Raw genomic sequence first — 25,054 nt, 5'->3', positions numbered from 1 at the left:
TTATGAAATGAAGAAGACATTTTGAAGACAGATTGCAGTAACTTAAAGATGTATATTATAATCTCTACAATAAGCCCTAAGAGGCAGAACTAAAAAGCCAACAGAAAAGATAAATGAGAGTACCGAAATTATTCTATTTAATCAATCATGTTTGAAAAGATTCTGAGAAAAACAAAGAGCAAATACAACAAATAGAAATCAACATCAAGATAGGCTCAAGTACAAACATTAATTAAATGTAAATGGGCTGCTGACCCCAATGAAAAGGTAGATATTATCAGCATGGATGGACGAGCCAACCAGCTTTTGTTGTTGACAAGAAGCACACTGTGAAGGTGAAGGCACAGATCAGATGGGGAAACATACACCATACAGACCATAAGCATAAAAAAGCCGTTACGGTCAAAATATAAAATGCTTGAAGATACACTTAACAAAAGATATGCAAGAGCTCTAGTAACTATAAAATACTGCTGAGTGAAATTAAAGAATATCTAAACAAATGGAAAGACATACCATACTCCTAGGTAAGAGAATCAATATCATCTAGATGTCAATTCACCTCAAATTGATCTATGGATTTGATACCATAATAGTCAGGGGCGCCTGGGTAGCTCAGTCGGTTAAGCGTCCCACGCTGACCAAGCATCCCACATGGCTCAGGTCATTATCTCTTGGTTCGTGAGTTCGAGCCCCGTGTCCAGCTCTGTGCTGACAGCTCAGAGCCTGGAGCCTGCTTTGGATTCTGTGTCTCCCTCTCTCTCTCTCTGCCCCTCCTCTGCTCATGCTCATCCTCTGTCTCTGTCTCTCTCTCTTGCTCTCAAAAGTAAATAAACATTAAAAAAATTAATATCATTATAATCAGTATCTCAGCAAGATTATTTTGTAAGAATTGAAAACTTAATTTAAAATTTATTTAGAAAAGTAAAGGAGCTAGAGTAGTCAAGGCAATCTTGAAAAAGAACAACAAACCTGAAGGACTTACTCTTCTTGACTTTGAGACTTATTATTTGTTATATTTGGGTAGTGAAAAAGATCAGTAAAGCAATAAGAGAGAAGAGAAGGTCCAAACATTACAGTTAACTGATTTCTGATAAGGGCATTCAAGCAATCTACTTGTGCTAGAAAAAGCTGATAACACACGAAAAAAAATAAACCTCTCTCACAAAATACACACAAATTAGTTCAAGACTGGCGACTGACCTAATTTAAAGCTTAAATTTCTAGAACTTCCAGAAGGAAGTAGTAGAATATCTTTAGGCCCGTCGGGTAGGCCATGATTTCTTAAAAAGGATATAGCGTGTCCTTCATACAAAAGAAAACAATCTTCAATCACACTTCATCAAAATTTAAAACTTCTGTTCACACAAAGTCAAGAAAATAAAGAAACGAGGCCCTGAATGAGTGAAAACATTTGCAAGCTATTAACTCCCAGATGACAGGTATCCAGATGTAAGGAAATCCTACAGTTTATTGATACAAAGAAAAAGAAACTCATTAAACATGGGAAGAAGACCTAAGTGGTCAATATGGTCTAAAAACGCTAAGCAAATATTCCATAAGCACGTGAAAAAGGTTCAACATTATCAGTTACCATGGAAATGCAAATTAGAACCACAAGTGAGAAAACATCCCACAACCACTAGACTAGCTAAAAGGAAAAGGTTGAGGATACTAAGTGTTGGGGAAGGTGTGGAACGTCCGAAGACTAAGCTGCTGGCAAGAATGGAAATGAGTACATCCCATTCGGAAAACTATCTGACACTGTCTTGAAAAGTTGCATAGAACTGACCCGGCAAATCTACTCTTAGGTATGGTAATACAAGAGAAATGATGCCCACGAAGATTCTACAAGAACGTTCACAGCATGTTTAGTCATAGTAGCCCAAATCTGGAAGCAGTCTAGGTGTTCATCAACAGGGAATGAACACACAGACTCTCCTACAACAAGAGTATTTAGCAAAAAGGGGGAACAAATTAGCACCACGTAATAACATGGTTGGATAGCAAAAATATTATGTTGAAGGAGAAGATACAAAAAAGCATAGATTGTATAATTCCATTTATATGAAGTTCAAGACCTTATAGATTAGGTAAATTAATCTTCGAGATAGAAATCAGATCTGACCGGTAGTTGTTTCTGGGAGTTTGTCAGGGGCAGGGGATTGCCAGAAGAAGAAGAAGATTGCCAGAAGAGGAACTCTCTGGAGTGAAACATCCTGTCTTGACAGAGTGTGGTATTTGTCAAAATTGACTGAAATATACACTTAAGACTTGTGCATTTCAGTGCATATAAATTATGCCTCAATAAAAATAAATGTTAAAAAGTGGAACAGTCGGGCTAAGAAGAGAAGTTATCTATTCTGAGCAGATGGAATGGCTTCAGAATTAACCAGAAGCAAGAAATCAGATTTTCCAAAAGATGCTTGTTATTATTGTTATTATTATTGTAACAGCTTTATCGTGATATAATTTACTCATCCCAAGTATACATTTCAGTGATGTTTAGTATATTGCCATTGTTGTACGACCACTGACATCATTAATTTTAAAACATTTTCTTAATTCCTCAAGAAACTTTGAACCCATTAGCAATTCCCCATTTCTTCCCAACACCCCCAGGTCCAGACAACCACTAATGAACTTTTTATCTCTGTAGATTTGCCTAATCTAGACATCCCACATAAATGGAATTATACAATATGTGCTCTTTTGTAACTGTTTTTTTTTTTAACTTAGCATAATTATTTCAATATATCCATCTATCAGTACTTTACTTTTTATTGCTTAAGAATATTTAAGTGAATGGACACATCACACTTTATTCGCCCATTCATGATTTGATGAGTACTTGGGTTGTTTCCACTTTTTGGCTATTATAAATAATGTTACTATGAGTATTTATGTACAAATTTCTGTGTGGATACATTTCTCTTGGGTATATACCTAGGAGTGGAATCATTGGGTGATAGGGTAACTTTATGTTTAGTGTTTGAGGAAATGCTAAACTGTTTTCCAAGCCATCTGTACCATTTTCCATTCACACCAGCAGTGTATGAGGGTTCCAATTTTTTCACAGCCTCACCAACGCTTTTATTTATTTTGAGAGAGACAGAGAGAGTGCAAGTGGGGAAGGTGCAGAGAGAGAGGGAGAATCTCAAACAAACTTCACAGCCCAATGCTGGGCTCTAATTCATGAAATTGTGAAATCGTGACCTGAGCTGAAATCTAGAGTCAGAAGCTCACCCAACTGAGCCACCCAGGCGCCCCACTCATCCACACTTTCTACTCTCTCTCTGGTGAAGTGCTATCTCGTGGTTTTGATTTGTGTTTCCCTCTTGGCTAGTGAATGTTTTTTTTTTCCTGTGCTTATTTGTCATTTGTTTATCTTTGGAGAAACATCGACTCAATCCCCATGGAATATTTTGATAGATCAAGTTGTTTACTGAAACAGAGTGTCTTTGAAGCAAGGTGACCTTGCATAGATTTCAGTCTACTTGAACTTTGACCTGTCTTAGAGACCTTCCACTCCAAGGCAGATACTGTATGAAGGACTGAAGAAGTGTGTCATTCTAGAGTCATAGGTGTGATTAACGGCTAACTCTCTACTGCCTATGTGGCAAGGGAAAAACAGGGCAACGAGAACTAAAAGGAGTTTTTGGTGACCAGTTCTGGAGACCTCAGCTCTGGATCTTGGAAAGGTTGCTTGGTTACATCCCCTCTACTAAACCCTAGGGTGAGTTAATGCGTCATTTGGATGCATTAGTTAAATGTGGTTCCCAAACTGGTTAATCATCAGAACCACCTGGGAGATGTGGGCAAAAGCAGATCCCTGGAACTAGGCCACTGAATCAGAATTTTGGGAGACTTTCAGACAACTATGTAAAAACCGTATCTACCAGATGTTTCTAATGATCATTTCAGTCCGGGAATCACTGGAACGATTTCACTGAAAGGCTAATGTCTGCTGCCCACTTTGGGTGCCATTAACGAGTGGATTCAATTGAACAATCATCAACAGACCTTCAGGCATACGTCTTCTGTACAGTGTCTCCCAAACCATCACTCACGCAAGATTAGGTTGCATTTTACTCCCCCTCTGTCTCCCAGCCTTCAAAGAAGAAATGGAAATATGACAGTAGAGACAGAAAAGGGAAAAAAAAAAGTAGTGGGCTGAAAAATAAAACAATAAAAAAGATGTTAAGTGGTTGTGTAGAAATGTGAGCAAAGGGTATAGAACTCACTGCAAAGGTCAGACAAGAATTTAAATTAAATCTACACAACTAGAAAACCTTGGGACAGATGTGTCTAATTTTGTATTATATTTTGACCCAGCTTAATTATATCTATTTGACCCAGTTCAATTATATTCCATCACTGACTTCAAAAAGAATATTCAACACTCAAAGTAGAGGTGCCAAATTCATTTAAGCTGTTGCTACATGCTGTTTGGCCTTCCTTCCTCCCTCCCCTTCTTTCTCCTTAACTCTTTGCAATCCAGCCTCTATACTCAAAGGAGTAACTCTTGAATCTGTTTTTCCTGTGGCCACTAGTAGTGGGGTAGTCACTGCCCAACTTGCCATTCCCTTTCCAAGCCTTATCCATCCTGACTACTCTGCAACATGTGAATCCACTCACGTTCCCTCCTTCTTTACTGTCTGTGATCTCCTGACTGCCTCAATCTAACGTGTTCTATTCCTTTCCTTCACAGGGCCAGCATCTGTTACTGAGGCTTTGTTTGGCGATCAGTGTTCCATGGGGCTAAGTGCTGGGTTGCAAACCTGAGCGGTAGGGTCCAGGCCTAGTTTAGTCTCGGCTTAGTGAGATGTTCTCCTACCTTAATAGTGTAATCTCTTTTTCCTCTTTTCCAGGGAAAGTCCTCCAACTTAAACAACCTCCCTTGAAGCATGAGCACACCTAACATTCCTGCCTGCCGTGCTCTTGTCTGCTTTCTAGTTTTCCCTCAGGGAGTTCAGCTATTCTTTTTTGGTTTTGTTTTTTAATCTTGTTTCAATGTTTATTTATTTTGAAGGAGAGAGACGGTGTATGAGCAGGGGAGGGGCAGAGATAGAGGGAGACACAGAATCTAAAGTGGGCTCCAGGCTCCGAGCCATCAGCACAGAGCCCGATGCAGGGCTCGAAATCAGGAGCTGTGAGATCATGACCTGAGATGAAGTCAGACGCTCAGCCGACTGAGCAACCCAGCTCCCCTCAGCTATGCGTTTTGAGGACAAACCCAATTACAGACCCGATTACAGACTGTTAGCCCTGAGCTTCTGCAACCGCTGTGGTCTAGCCCAAGCCAGCCTTCCCTTTCTGCCCGCATTTCCTTTCAGCAAGCATGTGCTATTCTCTCTAAATTGGGCTTCTTGTTCTTCAAACATGCCCTTTCCATTCCTATCCCTATTTCCACTGTTGGAAAACTCTTCTCCCTGTATGCCTATAGAAAAATCACTCATTCTTTAAAACTCATTCCAAAGGCCACCTTTTGCTGGAAGACTTCTCCAGTTCCTTCCGCAGTCTTCCGTTTCCTGAAACCAGATGCATTCTTTTTTCTCCTTCTTTACTCCCAGGGTGTGGTGCGCCCTTAAGCCCCTTAGTTTATCTTGTCTTGAACTATGGGCTGATATTATCTGCAAAGTAGCCTCAGACTCCATTAGGCAATGACTGTCCTTGTTTAGCTCTATTTCTCTGACATTGCCTCCCTTACATGGATACTTGTACCCATATTCCACATACCACTACTGAGTTGAGCTGAAATCTACAGACTTAAAGAAAAATCATGACCACAGCTGACCTTTCCTACCCTTCTGGTCCATCATCATTCTGTTTTGAAAATCACCGTTAGGAAATAGGGTTTTCAGGATTAAGAAAAAAGTATTTTTTCCATGAGATGTCTTGGTTCGCAGAGAAATAAGATGTCCCTCCCTAGTCAGAAATGGAGGTTGCTTGTGATAAGCACTTAAGGAGGATAAAAGCCAGAAACCTGTGTTCACGTTCCCATCTTCATAGTGAAGTCATCTTCACTATTGACTTCTGTCCAGTTATTTATCTTTTTAGAGTCTCAGTGAAATAATGTTAACCTTCTCCTTGGGATTGATGAGGAAATAAATAGTTTATATATTTTCTATAAATTGACAGTTTTATATTTTCCTTAAATACTATTGCTCTAGTCCTAATGAGCCACAAGGCATGAGAACCTATTCTACATGTTCCTTGTTGAAGAAATTGTTAACATATCTACAAATTCAGTTTCAGTACCATAAGCCACTATCAAAATTCAGGATGTTTAAATGTTTTTGTTTTTGTTTTTGTTTTAGCCACCATGACCTTTTTAAAAATAAGAAAAAGTTAAGGAACTATTCAAACTACAAGACTGAGCAGACCAGAGTACTGGGTCATAAGAAAGAAAGAGAGCAGTCCCTCTGCTATAGCCAGGGGCTGGGGATCCCCTGAGGAATAACCTCCGAACTCTGGTACTCCAGAGAACACCCTTTGAAAACCAGTGCTTTAAATCCCTGAAGATTTTTATTTTATCACTTGGAAGGCTTTTAAAATTAGACTTGACAAGGAACTCAATACTACTCTTTATAAAAGCACAGAAAGCCAAGAATCCCAAAACAGGTAAATAGACAAATGGGGGGCACTGAACCTGGTAGGCAATTATAAGCAGCATGTGCAGATGTGTGTAGAATTTAGAGCTTCAAAAAAAAGTGCAGACATCTGACTACCTTAGGTGTTCATATGCCCCCCAAGTTTTGAGTGAATGGGGTATTTTACCTTCACGTCTGTTTTGGACTTCGTACATGCTAGTTGCAACAGTGTAAAACGCGTGCGACAAGAAGTGGAAGGAATCAACTAAACATGCAAGTAGTAATATGAGGGGGTAGGATAAGAGGTGATTTATCTTGTAAAATTCTTTAAAGTGACTAACAAATTTTCATTTTAACAACAATAGTAACAACAACAAAGATATGTATGCGGGAGTTGCGAAAGTTACACCAGTAAAAAAGCCCATTCCTTTCAATGTGTCAAATCACTCTATTGTTGAGTTCCCACCTACACACCTGGCCACCTATGCCACCTCACCAAACCTAGCCAAGCACAAACCAACCCAACTCAACCCAACTCAACCAGTCCAACCGAACCCAGCCCAACCCAATCAAAACCAACCAAACCGTCCAAGCAACGATACCAGCAAAATGAGTTAAATCAGAAGTGAGATATCCTCATGGAATATAATCTAGATTCAACACTTTTTTTAGGACCCATGAGTTTTGGGAGTACTTTTCCTTTCCAAGTAGCTATTTTAGACTCACGAAAGATTCGGAAAAGGCATATCTAGGGAGCAGTCATCTTTTGCTTTACTGTATCTTGAAAGGGTCTTCTAACATTTACTTAGAAAATCTCTGTTAGCAAGTTTAAAATATATGCCATGAAATTCTGACTTATTTTTTGATCTAAGTAGATACTTGAAAACTTAAAGTTTAAAGCAGATTAAAGTTTGCAACAGTGAACACTGGGAATAGGAACATTTAATGTTCTTGCTATTGTAGAATTGTAATTTAGAAAAGGGGGAATACAGGAGTGAAGGTGGAACCATAAGCTTAGTTGATAAAACATGAATGTGTCACTCATTTGAAAATATATTCAACCAAGAAAATAAACAAGATAAGAATAATAGCCTCCATGTTTATTCAGTCATAATGCACAAGCCACTTTACTTTAGAAAAAAAAATAAATTTTTCATAAGAGAAACATAACCTCCAAATTAAAGGGGGGGTATCTCAAAATTTTGAAATAGTTTTGTGCAATCAAATAACATAAAAAACAGAGATGACTCAAAAATAATCTGTAAGCCTATTTTCTAGTTTTATAAATTTTTTTGTGTCTAGTGATATTTGTTATATTAATCTACATAAATTAGTATACATACTATTTTTCTTTAGAATATGACATAGCATTTCATAAAAATTATTAAGAAAAATACATGATGATGACTGATGCTAGCTGATGAAAGCTGACTGGTTGTAAAATCCAAGAAAACCCTACATACATTAAAAATTTTTCCTATTAGGTTTCTTAAAAAAATAACAGGAAAAGAAAGAAATAAAATGATCTTTGAAGACTCAGAAAGAACGAACGGTAACATTTGGATTTAAGTATCATATAAAATCTTTATAACTTCTCTATCAACAAGCTATTAAGAAAGTAAAAGGTTCCCGTCATTATCATTTGATTTTTGGAACTTACTTTCAAAATCCAGGAAAAAATGTGGATAGTTTTCAATTTCTCTGGTAAGGACTTTGAGCAGGTTTCCCATCCCAGCAAACCTAGGAGAGGCAATACAAAACCAAATACCATTAAAAGGATGAAAAATAGACTTTTTTTTTAAGAAAAAAAATAGACTTTTTAAAGGGTTGGACATATTTTACTAATTTGTGTACATCACTCTGGACTTCCAATAGCTGCATCTGATATAAAATATCTCCACACCAGATGACTAGTAACTTAGCAACTCCTTCCTGAATCAGGGTAGGATAAACATCTGTGAGGTCCTGGCTCTCCAGAAGTTAGGGATATCCAGTGTAAAACATATAAAGTATGACAGTGAGAAGAACGTCACAAGCTGTCTCTGAAGAATACACTTGTATCTTGGGTCTCATTCATAATAATGACAATTAACCAAAGAACACTCTATTCTAAGAATCAGGTACTTTAGTTATAGGAGGGAGGGCTTAGGTGTATTTATGGGTTTCCCTTTGCCCTTCACCAAGTCCTTGAATCTTTACAGTTAATACTTCAGCATTGCTTTGTTTCCTTTCCACTGATGTGAGAATATACCATGTTAATGGACAAGCACAACAAGAGCATTATTAAAATATCTTTCCAGAAAGGTCAGTTTCTTAAAATTTCTGGAGAAAGGAGTTTAGAAAACACAGATTTACAGCTCCGGAGACCCCTCATGGCCTGTGGAGGAGGCCAGATTTCCCAGAGGTGCAACTAGCTGGAAAGTCAGAAGCTCTCATAATTTGACATTTCAGTGGTAACAAGATTGGGTACTTCATGAAGTGTAAACATGAAAAGGTATTCATATTAATCCAAAAAGTTATTTTCAATGAAATTATAGCATAATTGCATGGGTGAATCAAACCAGCAGAGAAATACAAATTTGATACATATTTGCAATCCCAACTTAAAAAAAGAAAGAATAGGGAAATAGTTATTATTGAGGTAGAACACAAAATTTCTACTTCTTTCAGCTCTAGACATTAAACTATTTTCTTCAGGAGGCCACTGGTCCATTCAATCATTCGGCACCTACTCATGGAGCCACAGTTTGATGCTGGATGCTGTGCTCTTTGGAAGGCATTTCTCTAACTCACGACTCAGACACCTCAGTTTGTAAAGGATCAACTTGAAAAATCATTGGACCAGTAAAAGAAAACCGCAAGGCTGCAGTTTTCTCTGCACAGGGCTTCCAACAGTGTTTATGCTGACACAGGAATTCCTAAAAATACACCACTGTAAGAAAGATGTGATGAGAGGAGAATGCTTTGTGTGAGACAGTATGCAGCCAGAAGTTCCCTTGGATGCAGAAGGTGGTAGTCTAGTCCCCATAATCCTCCCATGAGAAAACACCTGCACACATCATCCACAGTATAGGTCACTAATGTGGAGCCAGAAAAGAGACTGGGGAAGCCTGATTTCCATCCTAGTTCTGTTACCCAGGGCGAGCTGCCTTACTTCTCCAAACCTCGGTTTTCTCATCCGTAAAATGAGTTTTTGAAATTTATCGATTTCAGGGCACTTAGGTGGCTCAGTTGGTTAAGCCTCCAACTCTTGATCTCGACTCAGGTCATGATCTCAGAGTCATGGGACCCCACATAGGGCTTACCATTGAGTATGGAGCCTGCTTGGGATTCTCTCTCTCCCTCTCTCTCTGTCCCTCCCCCACTCATTCTCTCTCTCTCTCTCTCTCTCTCTCTCTCAAAATAAAATAAAATAAGTGAAATGTTATCTATTTCATTGAGTCTTGAGGATTAATGAGATAGAAATATAAAATGCTTAGCACGTCACGTACAGGAAGTGCTCAAGAAATGTTATGTACTACCAGTGTTAATAATGATGATGATGATACCGCCATAATCATTATGATGATTATAACAGCCTTCAAATACTTATTTAGGATTATCCTATGGAAGGTGGATTAATAGGTTGCATGCAGCTCTAGGGAAGAGAGCTGGGTCACTGAAGAAATAATTGAAGAAGATCTTCATTCAGAGTCATGAAAAACAAAACATTAGAGTTGTCTGAGTATTGAGGGCTGTGCCTTGTGAAATAGTGAAGTTCCTGTAACTGGTGGTGTATAAGTAGAAATGTGTTCTACCAGCCTGCAAAAATATTGCAAAAATGAATTATGTGTTGGGCAGAAGGTTGGACAAGATACTTAGACTTTTCCCATCTCGTGGTATCTGAATATCTGGGCATGCACATACACGTGGGTGCACACACATACACACACGTGTATGCACACACTGGGAAGCAAACACCATGCTTTGCTCTTCCAAAAAGAATCTTCCTTATTCTTCCTGTCATTTTTCTCTTCCTCCCATGCACATTTCTTTTTAAGATACCTTTGAGCAAAAGCCCCGTATGAGGTAGATCCTGCCAAATTCAGAAGCTCAGAACTGGTATGGTCCATCCCTACTGCTGAGCAACATTCACAAACCCTCCTGGGGTCTCTTGGAAAGAATCTGTTTCCAGCTTAATGAACAGTTCCACTTCAGACCTGGAGACACTTCTGGTAGTAAGATGATTCTACAGTTTAATAGCAATCCCAGCTTCCACATAAAATGCCCTAATGGAAGTTAAATATTCTTGATTTTCCTGGTTTTGTGCTATTAATGTGTCGCAAGAGACCTGAATGGATTTAGCTGCCTCCTAAAACTCTGTCTTGTGTATGATTCTACTGTCAGACTACCTGGGTGGGAAATATGTCAATCCTTGGAAATTAGCAACAGCCTGAAAGGAATACACGTGGAGATACAATCAAATATCACTTGGCTACAGAATTCTAGATGTTCAAAAGAATAAAAGATGTTATTTAAGCTGGTTGGCTCATGTAGTCAAACATTTTGGAACATGATTCTAACATCAACTGGGGTCAATTAAGGAACTCCCAATATTCTAGATGTTTCATACCCCAAACAGGAAATGTCTACAACAATGACTGTGGAACATTATGTAGTATTAGGGGTCAAGTGCAGTCCTATGGAAGCTGCAATTCAATACACACTCTTTGAATAAGTACAGAACGATTTGAGGATTTCTATTCCTCTTCAAGGTCAACAAGAACCCACAGAAGTGTATGCTGGCTTAAGGTCTACAAAGTGAGTTAACATCACACAGACAGTCACTGAGAAGAGACCCCAGGTTCCACTTGGAAGGGATCCTCACCCATGGGGCTTGCACCACAGCCCCGGTCATGACCTTCATGGCAGTGACTGCTCTTTGCAAAGAGCTTCTCCATGCACACAAAATCCATTGCTATGCAGCGCGTTACTAATGAGATGGTTTAATTCATTAATACGATGATTATTTTTAATATTTCATCTTGCTCCATAAAAGAACATAAGATAAGTTATTACGCACTATTAGAAACTGCAAATACTTACATAGCACAAGTGGGGAGAAGAAAGAAAGAAAAGTGGAACAGGAAGATAAAGAGAAAGTAGTATGTGAATTATAGTTCATCTGGGCCATAAAGTCTTCATGTTTACCGGAGACAAGTGTTCAATTTGGACCTGAGCTTCTGCGGGCCGGCCAAAGCAAAGGAGAAAAATGTTCTCTTTCAAGATTTGGTGTCCGGAAAATAAAAACAAATGGGTTAGGCTAAAGAAGTAGAGCTTCTTGTTCTACTGTTTTTTTTTTTTTTTTATTAAAAAGAAAAAAGGAAAACTTGATCATAGCTAAGAGACAGTTGAGACAAAGAGAAGTTTCCTATGGCTAAGAGTAGACAGAGGAAGTCATGTCTGGGGAGAAGCCAAGTCTCAGGGCTCCCGTGGGTACAGAAGAGGTTTTGCGGCCAAATGGGTGGCAGGCAGGGAAGCTTGGTGGGCAGTACGGGGCTGATGAGAAAGCACGAACTCTGGTTTCCACGTTGTATTTGGTTAACTCCATGGCTACAGTTCTAATGTGTCCTGCTGCTGGGTCTGTCCAAGGGATGCCAGCTACTTGTCATTCTCCCCTGCAGTGTGGGGACATATGCCAGAGAGAAGAGAGAAACCCAGCAGGTGCTCTGGGTCTTGTAGGAGAGCCATAACCCGAGTCCCTTAAAACAAGGATGATGATTCTGATGATGATTCTTGGTGGTTTCTATGCTGTTTATGTAAGTTCAAGGGATAGGAAAGGTCTCCCCAGTAATATAAGAGGGGGAGGAGAACCCAGTCTGAAGGAGAGAAGTATATCAAAAAACATAGATGCTAAAGTACTAAAATAATAGAAACTGAAGTCACAAAGGAGGATGGTACGAGGGATTCCAGGCATAAAAGAGATGAAGCAACAAGGTCTAGAGCGTTTTTATTACTGAAAATAGAATGTTGTCTGTATTGTGAAGTTTAGACTTACTTTAAACACACACACACACACACACACACACACACAATTCCTTTAACATCTTCAAAGATCATCTTAAAGTAAAGTCCTCCTGGGACTTGCTATAGCCACAGTGTGCACCTGAGTGTTGTGAGATCTGAATTCATTTCTGCAAGGAGAGTCTGGCAGGGGGGCAGCAAGGGAAGAGTCCAAGGTCTTGGTTATCAGATGAAGAGAAAGGAAAAGGACATACCAGTTGGATAAGTACTTATGAAGGGGTGGGTCCTGCAAATACGCTCTCTGACTCTTTTACTTGGGATGTCTCCTGCTTTTGGAGAATACCATCGGAAGGTGGTTCTCTTTCCATCAGTTTCCACTCTGGATGGCCTTTTGCTCTTAGAGACATGAGTCTTCTTCCATGGCTGGATTTTCTAGGACTGTCCCTTCCCTACCAAAGCAAAGATGTGTGGGTATCTGCTTCACTGGGTCCTTGGCATGTTGGCCTTAGCTATTGGCTGGACCTATTTTCCCATGGCATTGCAAGCTGAGATTTACTGACAAAGAGTAAGACATAGTATTGAGAATCTGAAGCACAGTAAGTCAAAAGAAGAACATGGCCAACGGATGCTCTCAAAAGATATATAGTGTAAGGAGTAGATGAAGGAGATGACACAGAAAAAGTTGAAAAAGCTGCACAAACATAAATAACCATCCAATTCTCCCATTTTTCCGGAGCAAGTCATTTTGGCTGTGAGACCTGGGGTCCTCATCTGCACGACAGTCCTACAATAATATCTTCTGTGCAACGTTCTTGCGAGGACTAAATAAAATGGGTGTGAAAACATTGCATATAACTGTAAAATGCCATGCAAATATTAGTTACCATTATTCAGCATTACAACTCATGTTATGGCTTAAGATATGCAGAGAATCAAAGAAATGCAATGTCCCCTGACTCAAATAAGGTGCATTTTTCTTCATCCTTCATGTTTGGTCTTGGAAGATTAATTGTTTCTTTCTTTCTTTCTTAAGTTTATTTATTTCTTTTGAGAGAGAAAGAGAGCCTGAGTGAGAGAGGGACAGAGAGACAGGGAGAGAGAGAATCCCAAGCAGGCTCCAGGCTGCTGTCTCTGTGAGGCTCAAACTCACAAACTGTGAGATCATGACCTGAGCTGAAATCCAGAGTCAGAGACTTAACCGACTGAGCCACCCAGGTGCCCCAATCCATGTTTCTTCATGCAAAAAGCTTTCACTATCACCAGACCGAGATGGAAAGGCATTAAAAGCTAGCACTTTAAGATACCTTTCTACATGCCGAACTTTGTATTTTAGATAGATTCTTCTTATTTCATCTTCAAAATATACATAGGAGGAAGATATATTTTCTAGAAGTAGAAAATTTAGGAGTATTCAGATTAAATATAGAAACTGATTAAAAAATATATAAATACTTATTAAAAACCCCAAAATTCTCAGAAAACCAATATTTATGTAAGTCTGTAATAATTTGAGGCTGGGGTCTTCCGATAACTCTATAGATCATTACCTATTTCCATCACAAGAATTCCAAGCATACATAAATGCTTTTGAAAATAGGAATAAGTAGGACACTCTTTTAGTAAATGCTAGAAAAATCCTTGAAAATTGCAAATGTTAGCCAAATGGTTATGTCTATGACTGTGTCCCATTTCATAAATATAGCAGGAAGTTTAAGGAAAACATGAACATCTAACGACACACCAAAGTGGCTTACGAAACACCTCCACGGACAAGAAATGGAATGCCAAAGGACAAAGGGGTGACACGCAGATTTGCCAGCAATTTAAAGGAGAGGACGTTAGGATTACTGCCCACTCAGTCCCAGGAGGCTTGGTTCCCTCCAGTGTTAGCCTTCCTCAACACTGATTCTATGATAGTGACCTATCGAAAAAGAAGGAAAAGGCAAACTCCTATTCCAAGACAAGGGACTCTGACAGCAGTTCGGGGGGAAGTTTCTTTTTCCCCCTTTGTTTTTTAAAATAAAAAAAGCCACCTTTAATAATGACCTGAGGGAAACGGTCAATGACTTGTTAAACGCCCTCAATACACAGGACACGTGGGGGTGAGGTATGCAATAATGGAAGGCATGACCTCAGTACTCAGGGGATGCCCATTCTATTGGGCAGGGAGACCATAACCGACTTAAGAATGTGATCTACCCAGGAAGCATATAACAAATTTCTGATAAGTGGTAGGTGCTCAGAAATGTTAACTGAATGTGAAAGTCACAGTATGTACTTGGTACATCTTAAGAACCAATCAGAGACACTATAGCTTTTTATTACATTATTGTACCTAAGAGGGACAAGAGCATCCACAGTTTAAAAAAAATTTTTTTTAATATTTATTTTTGAAAGAGAGAGAGAGACAGCACGTGTGACAGACTGCGAGGAAGGGAGGGGGCAGAGGAAGAGGAAGTCACAGAATCTGAAGAGGCTCCAGGCTCTGAGCTGTCAGCACAGAGCCTGACTTGGGGCTCCAACTCACAAACTGCAAGATCATGACCGGAGCTGAAGTTGGACGCTTAACGGACTGAGCCACCTAGACGCCCCGAGAAATCCACGTTTCGTTGAGTGCCCACTGTGTGCCTGGCACTATGTTTGAGCTTTCGCACACTTTAGTTCACTCAAACCTCCCAGCAACCCTTCGGCTGGCTGTCATTATCTGTACGTTTATTGGAAGAAAAAGAGGCTCGGGCGGTTAAAGCATCTTCCTGAGGACTACAGGAGAATCAGAGAGAGAGTCTGGGACCCTGAAGTCTATGCTCTTTTCCCCATAGCAGAAGACCTGGAACTTCAGACCCCCAGGAGGTCTCCGTCTGGGGACCCTGGGAGGCCACGATCTGTGGAAAGTGCACGCAGGATGGGCTGTTATTGTACACACGCACTTTCTTTTTTTGGAAGAGGGTCTACTGCTCCTGTTCCCTTCCATTCCAAAGTGGCCTGTTCCACACTAGCACCACTCACTGGTGTAGACAGGGAGGGAACTGAACACCGCAGGGGGTGGAGTCTCCCTGAGAAGCTGGCACAAAAGAAGTGAGCTGCCCCAAGGGCAATCCTTCGGATCTGGACTGGCCCAGAGAAGCTCTCCAGCTGGGGGTGTGTGGGGCAGGGTGAGGGGAAGGGGGTTTAGAGAGGAGAGGAGAACAAAAGTCACAAGCTGGATGGTGACTCAGCAAGTCTTCCCAGTACCGAAGTCTGATTCCTCAAGGTTCTGTTACTGGTGTATAATTTTGAAGTGGGTGCTTTCATACTTTTTCCCCAAATAGTCTCGAAGGAGGAGGGTGTTTCTCCAGGCACTCTAGGTGTGTTAACAGTGCCTGTAGAGACGGCCCTCACGTTCCTGCCAAGGGAGGCTCTCATCTCCCAAGGGTGACAATTTGGGATGTGCACATGGTGTTTTCTACGACTACTTTCTTGGCTCTGAGCACAAAACCACTTCCACGGGACTTAGCTCTAAGCCTGCTCAGTGGAAAACAATGACCGTTTGGAAAAACAGTTCTCTGCTAACACACACACACACACACACACACACACACACACACACACGTGTATTTTTTTTTTTTTTTTAATTTGGAACTCTGTTTTCATTTGGAAGAAAAAATATTGAATAATAGTATTAGCTGTATTCCCAGAGTGTAAAACCAAATAAAACCAATCTGAGCTTGCTTTTAAAAAACGTGGTCGTAGTTTGTGAGGAAATTAATTTGTTTATTATAAGACATAACAAAGGACTCGAGCACAGGGTGCAAGCATTAGTGTGAATGCTGACTGTTCCCTGCATACAGCAGAACTTCAATACCAATCTTCATGAATAGGCACTTGGAAGATTTCTTGAGTAGCTAGGACTATCTGAAAAGAGAATTCCTAAGCCAAGACCACCTTGATCAATAAAGAATAGAAGATGAGAAAAAAAAAATAGATCAAACAGTAGTCCTACAGAGTTTTATTTTCTAACGTTTTTCCTTAGGGTCTCAGATGATAAATACCCAATACCTCTATCAGAAGGGATAGGTTCTGTTAGCATTTTAAGTGAGCCAATACCTTCAAGAATCTACAATACTTAGCATTCCTGGTAAGACAGGGATATTAATAAATCAAAGATATTACAAAGATATTAATAAACCAAAGACTTTGATTCTTTATAAATCAGTATTTGGGGGAATAAGAAGTTCTAGTCGATCTTAATATTTTTCTGCAACATAGCATGTAATCCACAGACCAGTCATGAACACAACAATGACATATTTATATAACATCACATCTTTGTCAAAGATGCGTCTGGCCACATTCTTCCTCACCATGAGCATGTGTTAAATGTAGAAAAGGTATTATTGGACCCATTTTACAGATCAGAACTCACGGGTCAGGTATAGAAAGTATCTTTCCCAATGTCTTCCAGTTGGATTCTGGGCTTCCTGATCCATAATCCCAAATGTCTTCACAATACATTCTACATTAGAACCGGGATCATCTTTTTAAAGCTCTTATTTAACAAAAAAGCACTTGCTCAAGGACACACAATACATTTGGGCCAAAGAAGGGTCCAGAATGGAGATGTCCTGCCTCTCAGTCTCACGCTCTGTCCACCCAAACAAAGAGTAAATGGGACATCAAATCCATTCTTCTTTTTTTTTTTTAATTTTTTTAACGTTTGTTTTTGAGAGAGAGAGAGAGACGGAGACAGAGAGCGTGAGCCACTGAGGGGCAGAGAGAGAGAGAGAGAGAGAGGGAGACACAGAATCCGAAGCAGGCTCCAGGATCCAAGCTGTCAGCACAGAGCCTGATGCGGGGCTCGAACTCACAAACTGCAGGATCATGACCTGAGCTGAAGTCGGAAGCCTAACTGACTGAGCCACCCAGTCACCCCTAAATCCATTCTTTAAGACATAAAAAGTACAGCTCAGTGTATTGTTGCCACTGGAGGGTTTCTGTTCCAGGCTGACCAGGTCTCACCAGAACACGCCAATCAGCTACCTAACAAGGACACCACCAGACGCTTCATAAAACTGTGCACTTCTTTCTGTCTCTACCTTGGTCATCTTACTTCAGACCCTCAGCAGAGCCTACCTGCATCCAGAAACAGCTCCCAAACCGATCTTCCTGACGCCAGTCTCGTTACCCTTCCATTCATCTCCATACGACTGGCAGAGCCCTCTTCCTAAACACAAATCTGATTATGTTACTTCCTTGCTTAATATGCTTCCACTGCCCCGCAGTGCCTACAGGGAATAGCGCACCCAGATAACATGCCCCGGGCACAGAGACACCTGGCCCCTGGCCCCTATCTTCCTCCCCATCCCGGGACCCTTGACTCCACTCACACCCTGCCCTTCTCTAAAGGAGCCCCGCTCTTTAGTGCCTCAGGGCCCTTGCACATGTTCCTCCTTCTGTTTACAATTACAATGGCAACCAGCATTTCTTAATGCTTTGCAGGCCATAGTGATGACAGCTTCTCATGTATCACCATATCTTAAATTTTACAGCCACACATGAGGGAGGAATTGTTATTATCTCAATTTTTAGAGATAAAGGAAGAATCTTAAAGACTTAGAGACTTGCTCAAGACCACAAGGAGCAGAGCGGGGTGTGGCATCCAATTCCGTCTGACTGCTAAGCACCGGTCCTCGGCAAGGGCCTCCCTGGAATTCCCTTTCAAGTACGAGTTTGGAAACCAGAGCCTTCAGGAGTCCCCTGACTTCTCCCTACCCTTTGGCCTGATCTCAGGGAAAGGAAAACCCCCCTACTTGAGTGAGCTCTGCCTCTCTCTGCTCACCTAACATGCTGTGATGACCATATCACCGTGTCTTCCAGCCTGGACTGTGACTCAAGCCCGTTCCCTTATCTCTCTTGATGCAAGGTCTTCTGGGGCAGGGCCGTGTTTACACCTTACTGTGTCCCCAGCACTTAGCACAGGGCCTGGCCCACGGGTGGCCCTGGAAAAATAAGAAATCCTTAAAACTGCTCTGCCCAGTGGTTCCAAGGCATCGACGAGCCAAGGGCAAAATAAGAAAAACTAAAGTCTACGTCTTGGGCCACGCAGAAAGCTAAAGCTATTCAAACATTATCACGCAGCAGCGTTTTCATTCATTTTACAAAAGCAAGGTGATCGCCGCACCCTAAGTCCCCAAGGTTTATTTCGAAATTTTACTGGTTGACGAAATTCAAAAATCTAGGAGCTGCTAACCTGGTCAGTTACTTGCTCAGGCGAGGAAGCAGAGCTCCAAGGGGAACCTGCTCTCTGGCCTCAGGCCAGTGCCTCCGGCTGGATCCTGCTACCAGCCTTACCATAAGTCTTCCCAGTTTTCCCAGAAGTCTAACTTCCTAACTGCAGTAGTGCCCTGAGATTTCTCTAAGCAGAACTGCGAAAAGCAGGCCAGTTCCGGCTTTGGGAATGTTTCCGGGGACTGTCCGTCTTTAGGAGGGCTATTGAGACGATGTAACTTCCAGCCTGATCGACAAGGTTCAGAGCTGCAGAAATCATGACAACAATCAGGAAGGCAGCCGCTGCCAGTGACACCAGAGGCCTGCGGACTCCCCACACCGCCCTGCAAAGCAAACAACCCCTTTGGCTTGCCTTCCGCGAACCACCAGCGGCATCCAGGGAGATGTCCCAGGAGGAGAGTGCAGCTCTGAGAGACTGCTATTCATACAGCTCACACACCCTTTCTCTGGTAGCCACAGAGCCCTCTCCCGCACGTACTGCTTTTCCACAACTTGACGGCTTTGAATTATAAGCAAAACCGGTTAACCATCAGCCTGTAATGTATCAGATACAAAAGAGGGGGCTTAAAAAAATAACTTCTCAACTAAAATCAAGGTACGCTGCCTAAACGAAACAAGCACCTGTTTTGCTGGAGGGAAAAATGCCCCGATGGAATGATGTTGGCTCAGCTTATAAATTCCGGGAGCTGAAATGTGCTAAGCCAGGTTAGCGATTTTAGATCGCTGGGCTGGGCTGCAAGGCGCTCCCCCATCTGCCGCTTCTGTAATGAAGTCATAAGGTTCTCTGTTGTGTTGCCGAATGGGTTGCCAAGAATCCAACAGATGATTTCATTCCGAGCCGAAGGAGGAAAACTGAAGTAGAGTGAGTCTATTAAAGCACTTTCATCTGACAATAAAAATGAGTTAATGGCTAAAATGTGTTTTCAAAACGTTTTAACACTACAAGTAATGGCACTCAAATGGGAAAATGCCTTGAATATTCTCATCGATCATTAATACCATGGTGTCCCTCAAAAGGGCTTGGCGTTCCCCAGGGAATTCAAACTGCTAGAGTCCAGTTGTAAGGCAATCCGTGGGAATTCTCAAAAAAAAAAAAAAAAAAAAAGCCAAGAGACCATTATGGAACCAAACGATTAAGTGCAGGTTTAAAATAGCCCTTTCGATATCTGAGTTCAGTTTTCTAAAATAGACTATTACCTCATCATAGCTAATTTCCCCGTAAACATCAATATTATAGCAGCAAAAAGCCTCCAAGAAATGAGGGCAAAATCCAATTCTTTTTTAGGGATGCCAGTCAGCATGCCCCCCAGTTTCAAATGGTAGCGAATATGGAAACAATCAAACTGGGGTTTTGCGCTGGACCGGCCCACCACTGGGAAATCATTAGTGAATTTGTTCCCTTTCACTTGTGAAATCAAGAACACGGTTATGAGCAAACTGGTTGGTCAGCCTGTCCCTTAGCTCGAAGGAGGGCTGACGGTCTCAGCCCACCCAGGCCAGTTCTGCCTAATTTCAAAGGGAAAGTGACTCCCTGCAGAGCCAGCAGCTTAGGGACTGAGCTCTAGTCTTGGAAATGCCTTTCCCTGGGCAAGTTATTTATTCCCCTTCTCCGGGTTGGCCTCAGTTCAGCCTAGAAACCAAAAGGAAACACCAAAACACCAAGAAGTTACCCCAAATCTGGGCTGTTCTGACCATCAGTGTTTTAGATTAAACACTGGCAGTTCTCTTGGATTACAAATCTCCATTTTCCCAGAATTCCTTCTTAAGTAAGTGGGTCAACAGGCGCCCGGCAGCCCCTTCGTCAGAGGGAGGAGCTGCAGAGATGATCCTGGAAGATCTCTGTTCCTCTCTCTTCTCCCTGAATATTCCTTCTCAAGTTTCCAGTTCCTCCATGTAACCTTTAAGTGTTGGCCTCCAGTTGTCTTTCTTCATACCTTTCTCCCTCCTCTCAGGTGGGACCCTCCCGACTCCCAACTTTTGCCCATATGCTGAAGACTTCTCAACCTCCGGCCCCAAACTGGACCTCCCTCCTCAACTCCACGCCCGAAAATCTAAATGGATTTCCTGAAAGCATAGCGGTTTGGAGGGAGGGGTTAATATCTTTCCCAAATATCCTCCCCCTTCCTTTGTTCAATAAAAGGCACCATCATTCAACTAATTACATGAGCCAGAAACCTGAGTGTCATCTGAGACATCCCCATCTACTATACTCCACAGATCCATTCTGTCACCAAACTCTATCCACTTAACTCTCCCATCTCCCCAAGATCCACCCCTCTCCATGCCTTCTCTTGGCTTCGGTACGGCCGATAGTCACTATCTCCACCTCTCTCACCCCCTCGAACGCAACCCCCAGATACTCCAAGCACCTGAGATCATGTACCAGTCTCTCAGCATGTTATAGGAAATGCCACGTGCAGAATCAATGCTGCCGAATTAAATCTCTTCCATTTCTGTTATCTTACAATATAACACTTAAAAAAAAAAAAAAAAGCTTTTCCTGGTCTCTGCCTGGTTTTCATTCCATGGGCAGCTGGATCCCACATTTGTGCTTGAAGTTTCTTTGCCTCCATAGTTCACTGTCGCGTGGTAGGTGAAATATGACCTAGTGTGTTGAGGCACAGGGAGGTGTTATTGAAAGGAATTCTTCTGGGAAGTGAAGGCCCCTGAAGAATCCCACCCACCCCAGGGCCGTGGGTTGACTTGATTCGTGGGTCTAGATTTTCAGATGCTGAGTTTTCCTAAACTGGGGTCCACCTGTGTACCAAAGGTGACGTTTGGAATTGACAGGTCAAAACATTAGGGGTTTTACGTCCCAGGTCAAATTTATCTGGGGGGGGCGGAATGTGGGATGTCAAAAATTATGTAAGTACCAAAAAGACCAACAAAAAACATTTCACATACTAAAAACCTGAAGAATTTGAAGCCCAGGGAGGTTGGCACGCTCCATTTCATCTCAAGCATTGAGGACATCGCAGGGGCTGCAAAGCTCCCTTGAAATGTCGGAGGCGGGAGTGGTTCTGCTTTTGTTTCCAGTTTCTGAAGTGAGCAACCGGCTGGCTTTCAACGTATTCTTCATGGCAGATCAAACTAACGTTCTCAAATAAAATCCCTGGCTTGAACCCCAAGCACGTGATGAGGACCATCAACACAGGCTGGACAGGGAAGGGGCGGTGGGGTGGGTTTGCTGAGCACTTGGAGACCTGGCTCTTCCCAGGGGTTAGCTGGGTAGAAGGAAGGCGCAGTTTAGCATAAACGTTTCCAAACTGGCTGTCAAATTAAGAGGAGGACAATTTTTTTACATGGTATTCAGGGCCATAAAATCTGGCCCAAAGCTCTCTTTCAAGTTTCAGCAACTTTGAACACTCTGTACTTTGGTCACACCAGAATCTGGACAGTACCAACAGCTCTGGCCTTCTTCTTCCTTCTGGGTTGTTGTTGTTGTTGTTGTTTTGCTTATGTTATTCCCTTTGCCTGGAATGCCCTTCCCCTCTTCTCTGCCTCCAGATGTTCTGTCTGTCTTTCAGTACCCAAATCAAATAGCATTTTCTCCCAGAAACCTCCTATCTGGATTTCCAAGCTGAATGAACCACCTTTGCTGTGAATTCTTTTCAAGGGCTGTCTTCTTCGTTTTCAGAATGTCACCCATTTCACTTTATCCCCCCCGACTCCTCCCCACTGAGCACCAAACATGGGTCCAGCACACGGCCCTCTTCATCTATGTCTGCCAAAATGGATCGGAAGCGTTAGATGAGTAGTCACCGCATAGCAACAGTAAGATATCAGTTGTGAATAAACTGAACAGAGAAAATAGTCATTGGTAACAGGAAGAGGTCAGAGAAAATAAGCATTTCCCAAAATAGAAGTATTTTGGGGTGCTTGACTCTGTTGTTTTATGGTCACAGATGACTTTGAGAATCTGATGAAAATCAGCCTTTTCAGAAAAATGCACACATCCACAGACTCACATATTTTTTTTTTTTTTTTGCATATAATACCAGGAGGTACTAGAAACACACCAAAGCCCAGGAGTGGCAACTCCTCATCTGTTTTAAAATCACCAATTCCAGTGTATGAGCAGCCCAACGGGATGAGGAAAGGCATCTTCAAGTGTGTGGACCAACAGACCACACTGAAGAAGAAAGGGAGTCAATTAATGGGAATAGCATGAGCTCTGGACACCTTGGGCAAGTCGTTCTACTCTTCTGAATCTGAGTTTTCCTCATCTGTAAAATGCAAATCATAATACTTCTTTACAATGTTGCTATTGAGTAAATAAGATACGCAGATTACGTAGCTAGTGTAGTATCTGGCATGCAATCAGCCCCTGACAACAAATACTAGCTTCTGCACCTCCTGTCTCGCGTGGCAAAAACTGCAGCCACAGTGCAAACAAGTCATTTCCCTTTCAGCAATAAATACTGCACTGCTGCTTTGGGGCAAGGGAAGAAAGCCTACTCAGACCACCGTCTCCGTGAAGAGGTGAAGCCGGGTGCTGAACGGCTGCTGCAAGCTCATTCGCATGGCTATTAATCATACAAGAGCCCATTTATGACAAACACAGGTCCCTCCCTTTGCATGATAAGGCGTATGGGTCCACAGAGCCCCATTATCCAAAAAAAACAGAGCATTGTGGGCGACACAGGCGAAGCCGAGCGCGCACACACAAGCGGACATTGTAAGGCTGTTTGCACAACCCCGCAGTGCTCCTCGAGGATTTCCTGCCAAGGAGACATTTAGATCTCATAGTCTGCTGCAGACATTTGCTCATTCAACATGGCTTCAGGCAGCCGGCTGCAGAAACCCGGGTGCGTGGTCCCCTCTGCTGGCCATCCCCAGGACTGCATGCCGGGGATCCTGGGATGATCCGGCACCCGAGGTGCTGTCAGGATCCCAGCCTCTTCTCTCCTGTCCTTTCGGGAGCAGTGCGGTGCAACAGGCATGAGCTTGGGGATCTGGAGAGCCTAGTTCACATCTCAACAGTATCCCGTACTAGCCGCAGACCTTGGACAAGTCACGTCACCCCTCAGACCTTACTCTCCCAGGTGGGGTCCACAGCACTCATTTGCCTGTGACGAGACCTAATGGAGATGGCAGCAGGGCAGAGTGCCTGTGGACGGCCAGTGTGGCACGAACACCTGCCTCCAGGAGGATGGGCGCTGTCCTCTGACAGCGAAACCAGGAAAGGAAATCAACAAGCACCTGCTGGTAATGTCTTTGCTTAAACTGTAGCCGGCGTTTAGAGGGGAAGTGTGACCCTGTCTTCTCATGTCTCATCTCTAACGCTTTTTCAAATTGTCCCCCCCTTACTTTACATTGTGTGTCGTGTTGGTGTGGGTGGCACCGTGTGTCCCCTCAGGCTTTATTTCATCCGGCACCTGAAGTGCCCCATCTTCAGGACACACGTAACTTGAAGGCGGGGGGCGAACTGGCAGAAATTCTCGGCCGAAATGCGTTCTTCAAAGACGACAGAAGGACCACGCCCTTGAACTTCTTAAACTGAGCCGTGATCTGCTTCCTGATGTCCAGCACAGCAACAGCCACACGGACTTAATCAATGTATTTAACAACATTTACTTAACCTCCCCGAGTCTGGCTTTCAATACGAGTAAAACAGAGATTACTTCAACCTCTCCAAGGGTGGCTTTTAGAAATAATGAGACAACATAGGTAAGCAGTCAGATGCGTAAGTAAGTGGTAGGTGCCATCATCACTATTACCCTTGTTATTTTTATTGTCTCAGTTCTGTTGTCCCGGCCATGACCAAGAGCTCCTCTTTCCGACACAACTATTGATATCTGTGAAGGCTTTAAATATTATCTTAGAGATGTATGCCAATGACTTCCAAATTCACAACTGTTGCCCGACCCCCTCGTCTGAACCCCTGACTCGTGTATCCAATTGACTACGTGACTTCTCACAAATAGCTGAAACTTAACTCACCCCAAATTAAAGTGTCGCTTTCTCCCCTCAAGAACTGCCCTGCTCCAGTCTTCCGCATCTCAGCCAATGACAATCCCGTGTTTCCAGCAGCCCAGTCCCCAAAAGCTGGTGTTATCCTTGACTTTTCTCTTTCTCTCATACCCCATAACCAAGCTAACAAATCCCACCAGCAGTACTTTTAAGATGATGTCAATTCAATTGCTTCTCACACCGTCCCTCACCAGCACCCTAGACCAAGCCACCAGCCATCA

The 25,054-nt window shown here is 42.3% G+C and overlaps 1 protein-coding gene across 8 annotated transcripts in view; it reads right to left on the bottom strand.

Moving 5' to 3' along the window:
- CYRIA (CYFIP related Rac1 interactor A) overlaps positions 1-25,054 on the bottom strand; it is a 106,690-nt gene that overhangs the window by 23,227 nt on the left and 58,409 nt on the right. For all 8 annotated transcript variants that reach the window (XM_042982463.1, XM_042982464.1, XM_042982465.1 and 5 more), the window contains one exon: positions 8,254-8,333. In XM_042982463.1, the coding sequence (XP_042838397.1) occupies positions 8,254-8,323 (70 nt within the window). In that variant the 5' untranslated portion in view covers positions 8,324-8,333. The remainder of the gene's footprint in view (positions 1-8,253; positions 8,334-25,054) is intronic.

The sequence above is a fragment of the Panthera tigris genome, chromosome A3 (assembly GCF_018350195.1).
Source record: "Panthera tigris isolate Pti1 chromosome A3, P.tigris_Pti1_mat1.1, whole genome shotgun sequence".
In the NCBI taxonomy this organism is placed as follows: domain Eukaryota; kingdom Metazoa; phylum Chordata; class Mammalia; order Carnivora; family Felidae; genus Panthera; species Panthera tigris.
The sequence above is the reverse complement of the archived record's forward strand: the minus strand, read 5'-3'. Positions and strand labels throughout refer to the sequence as shown.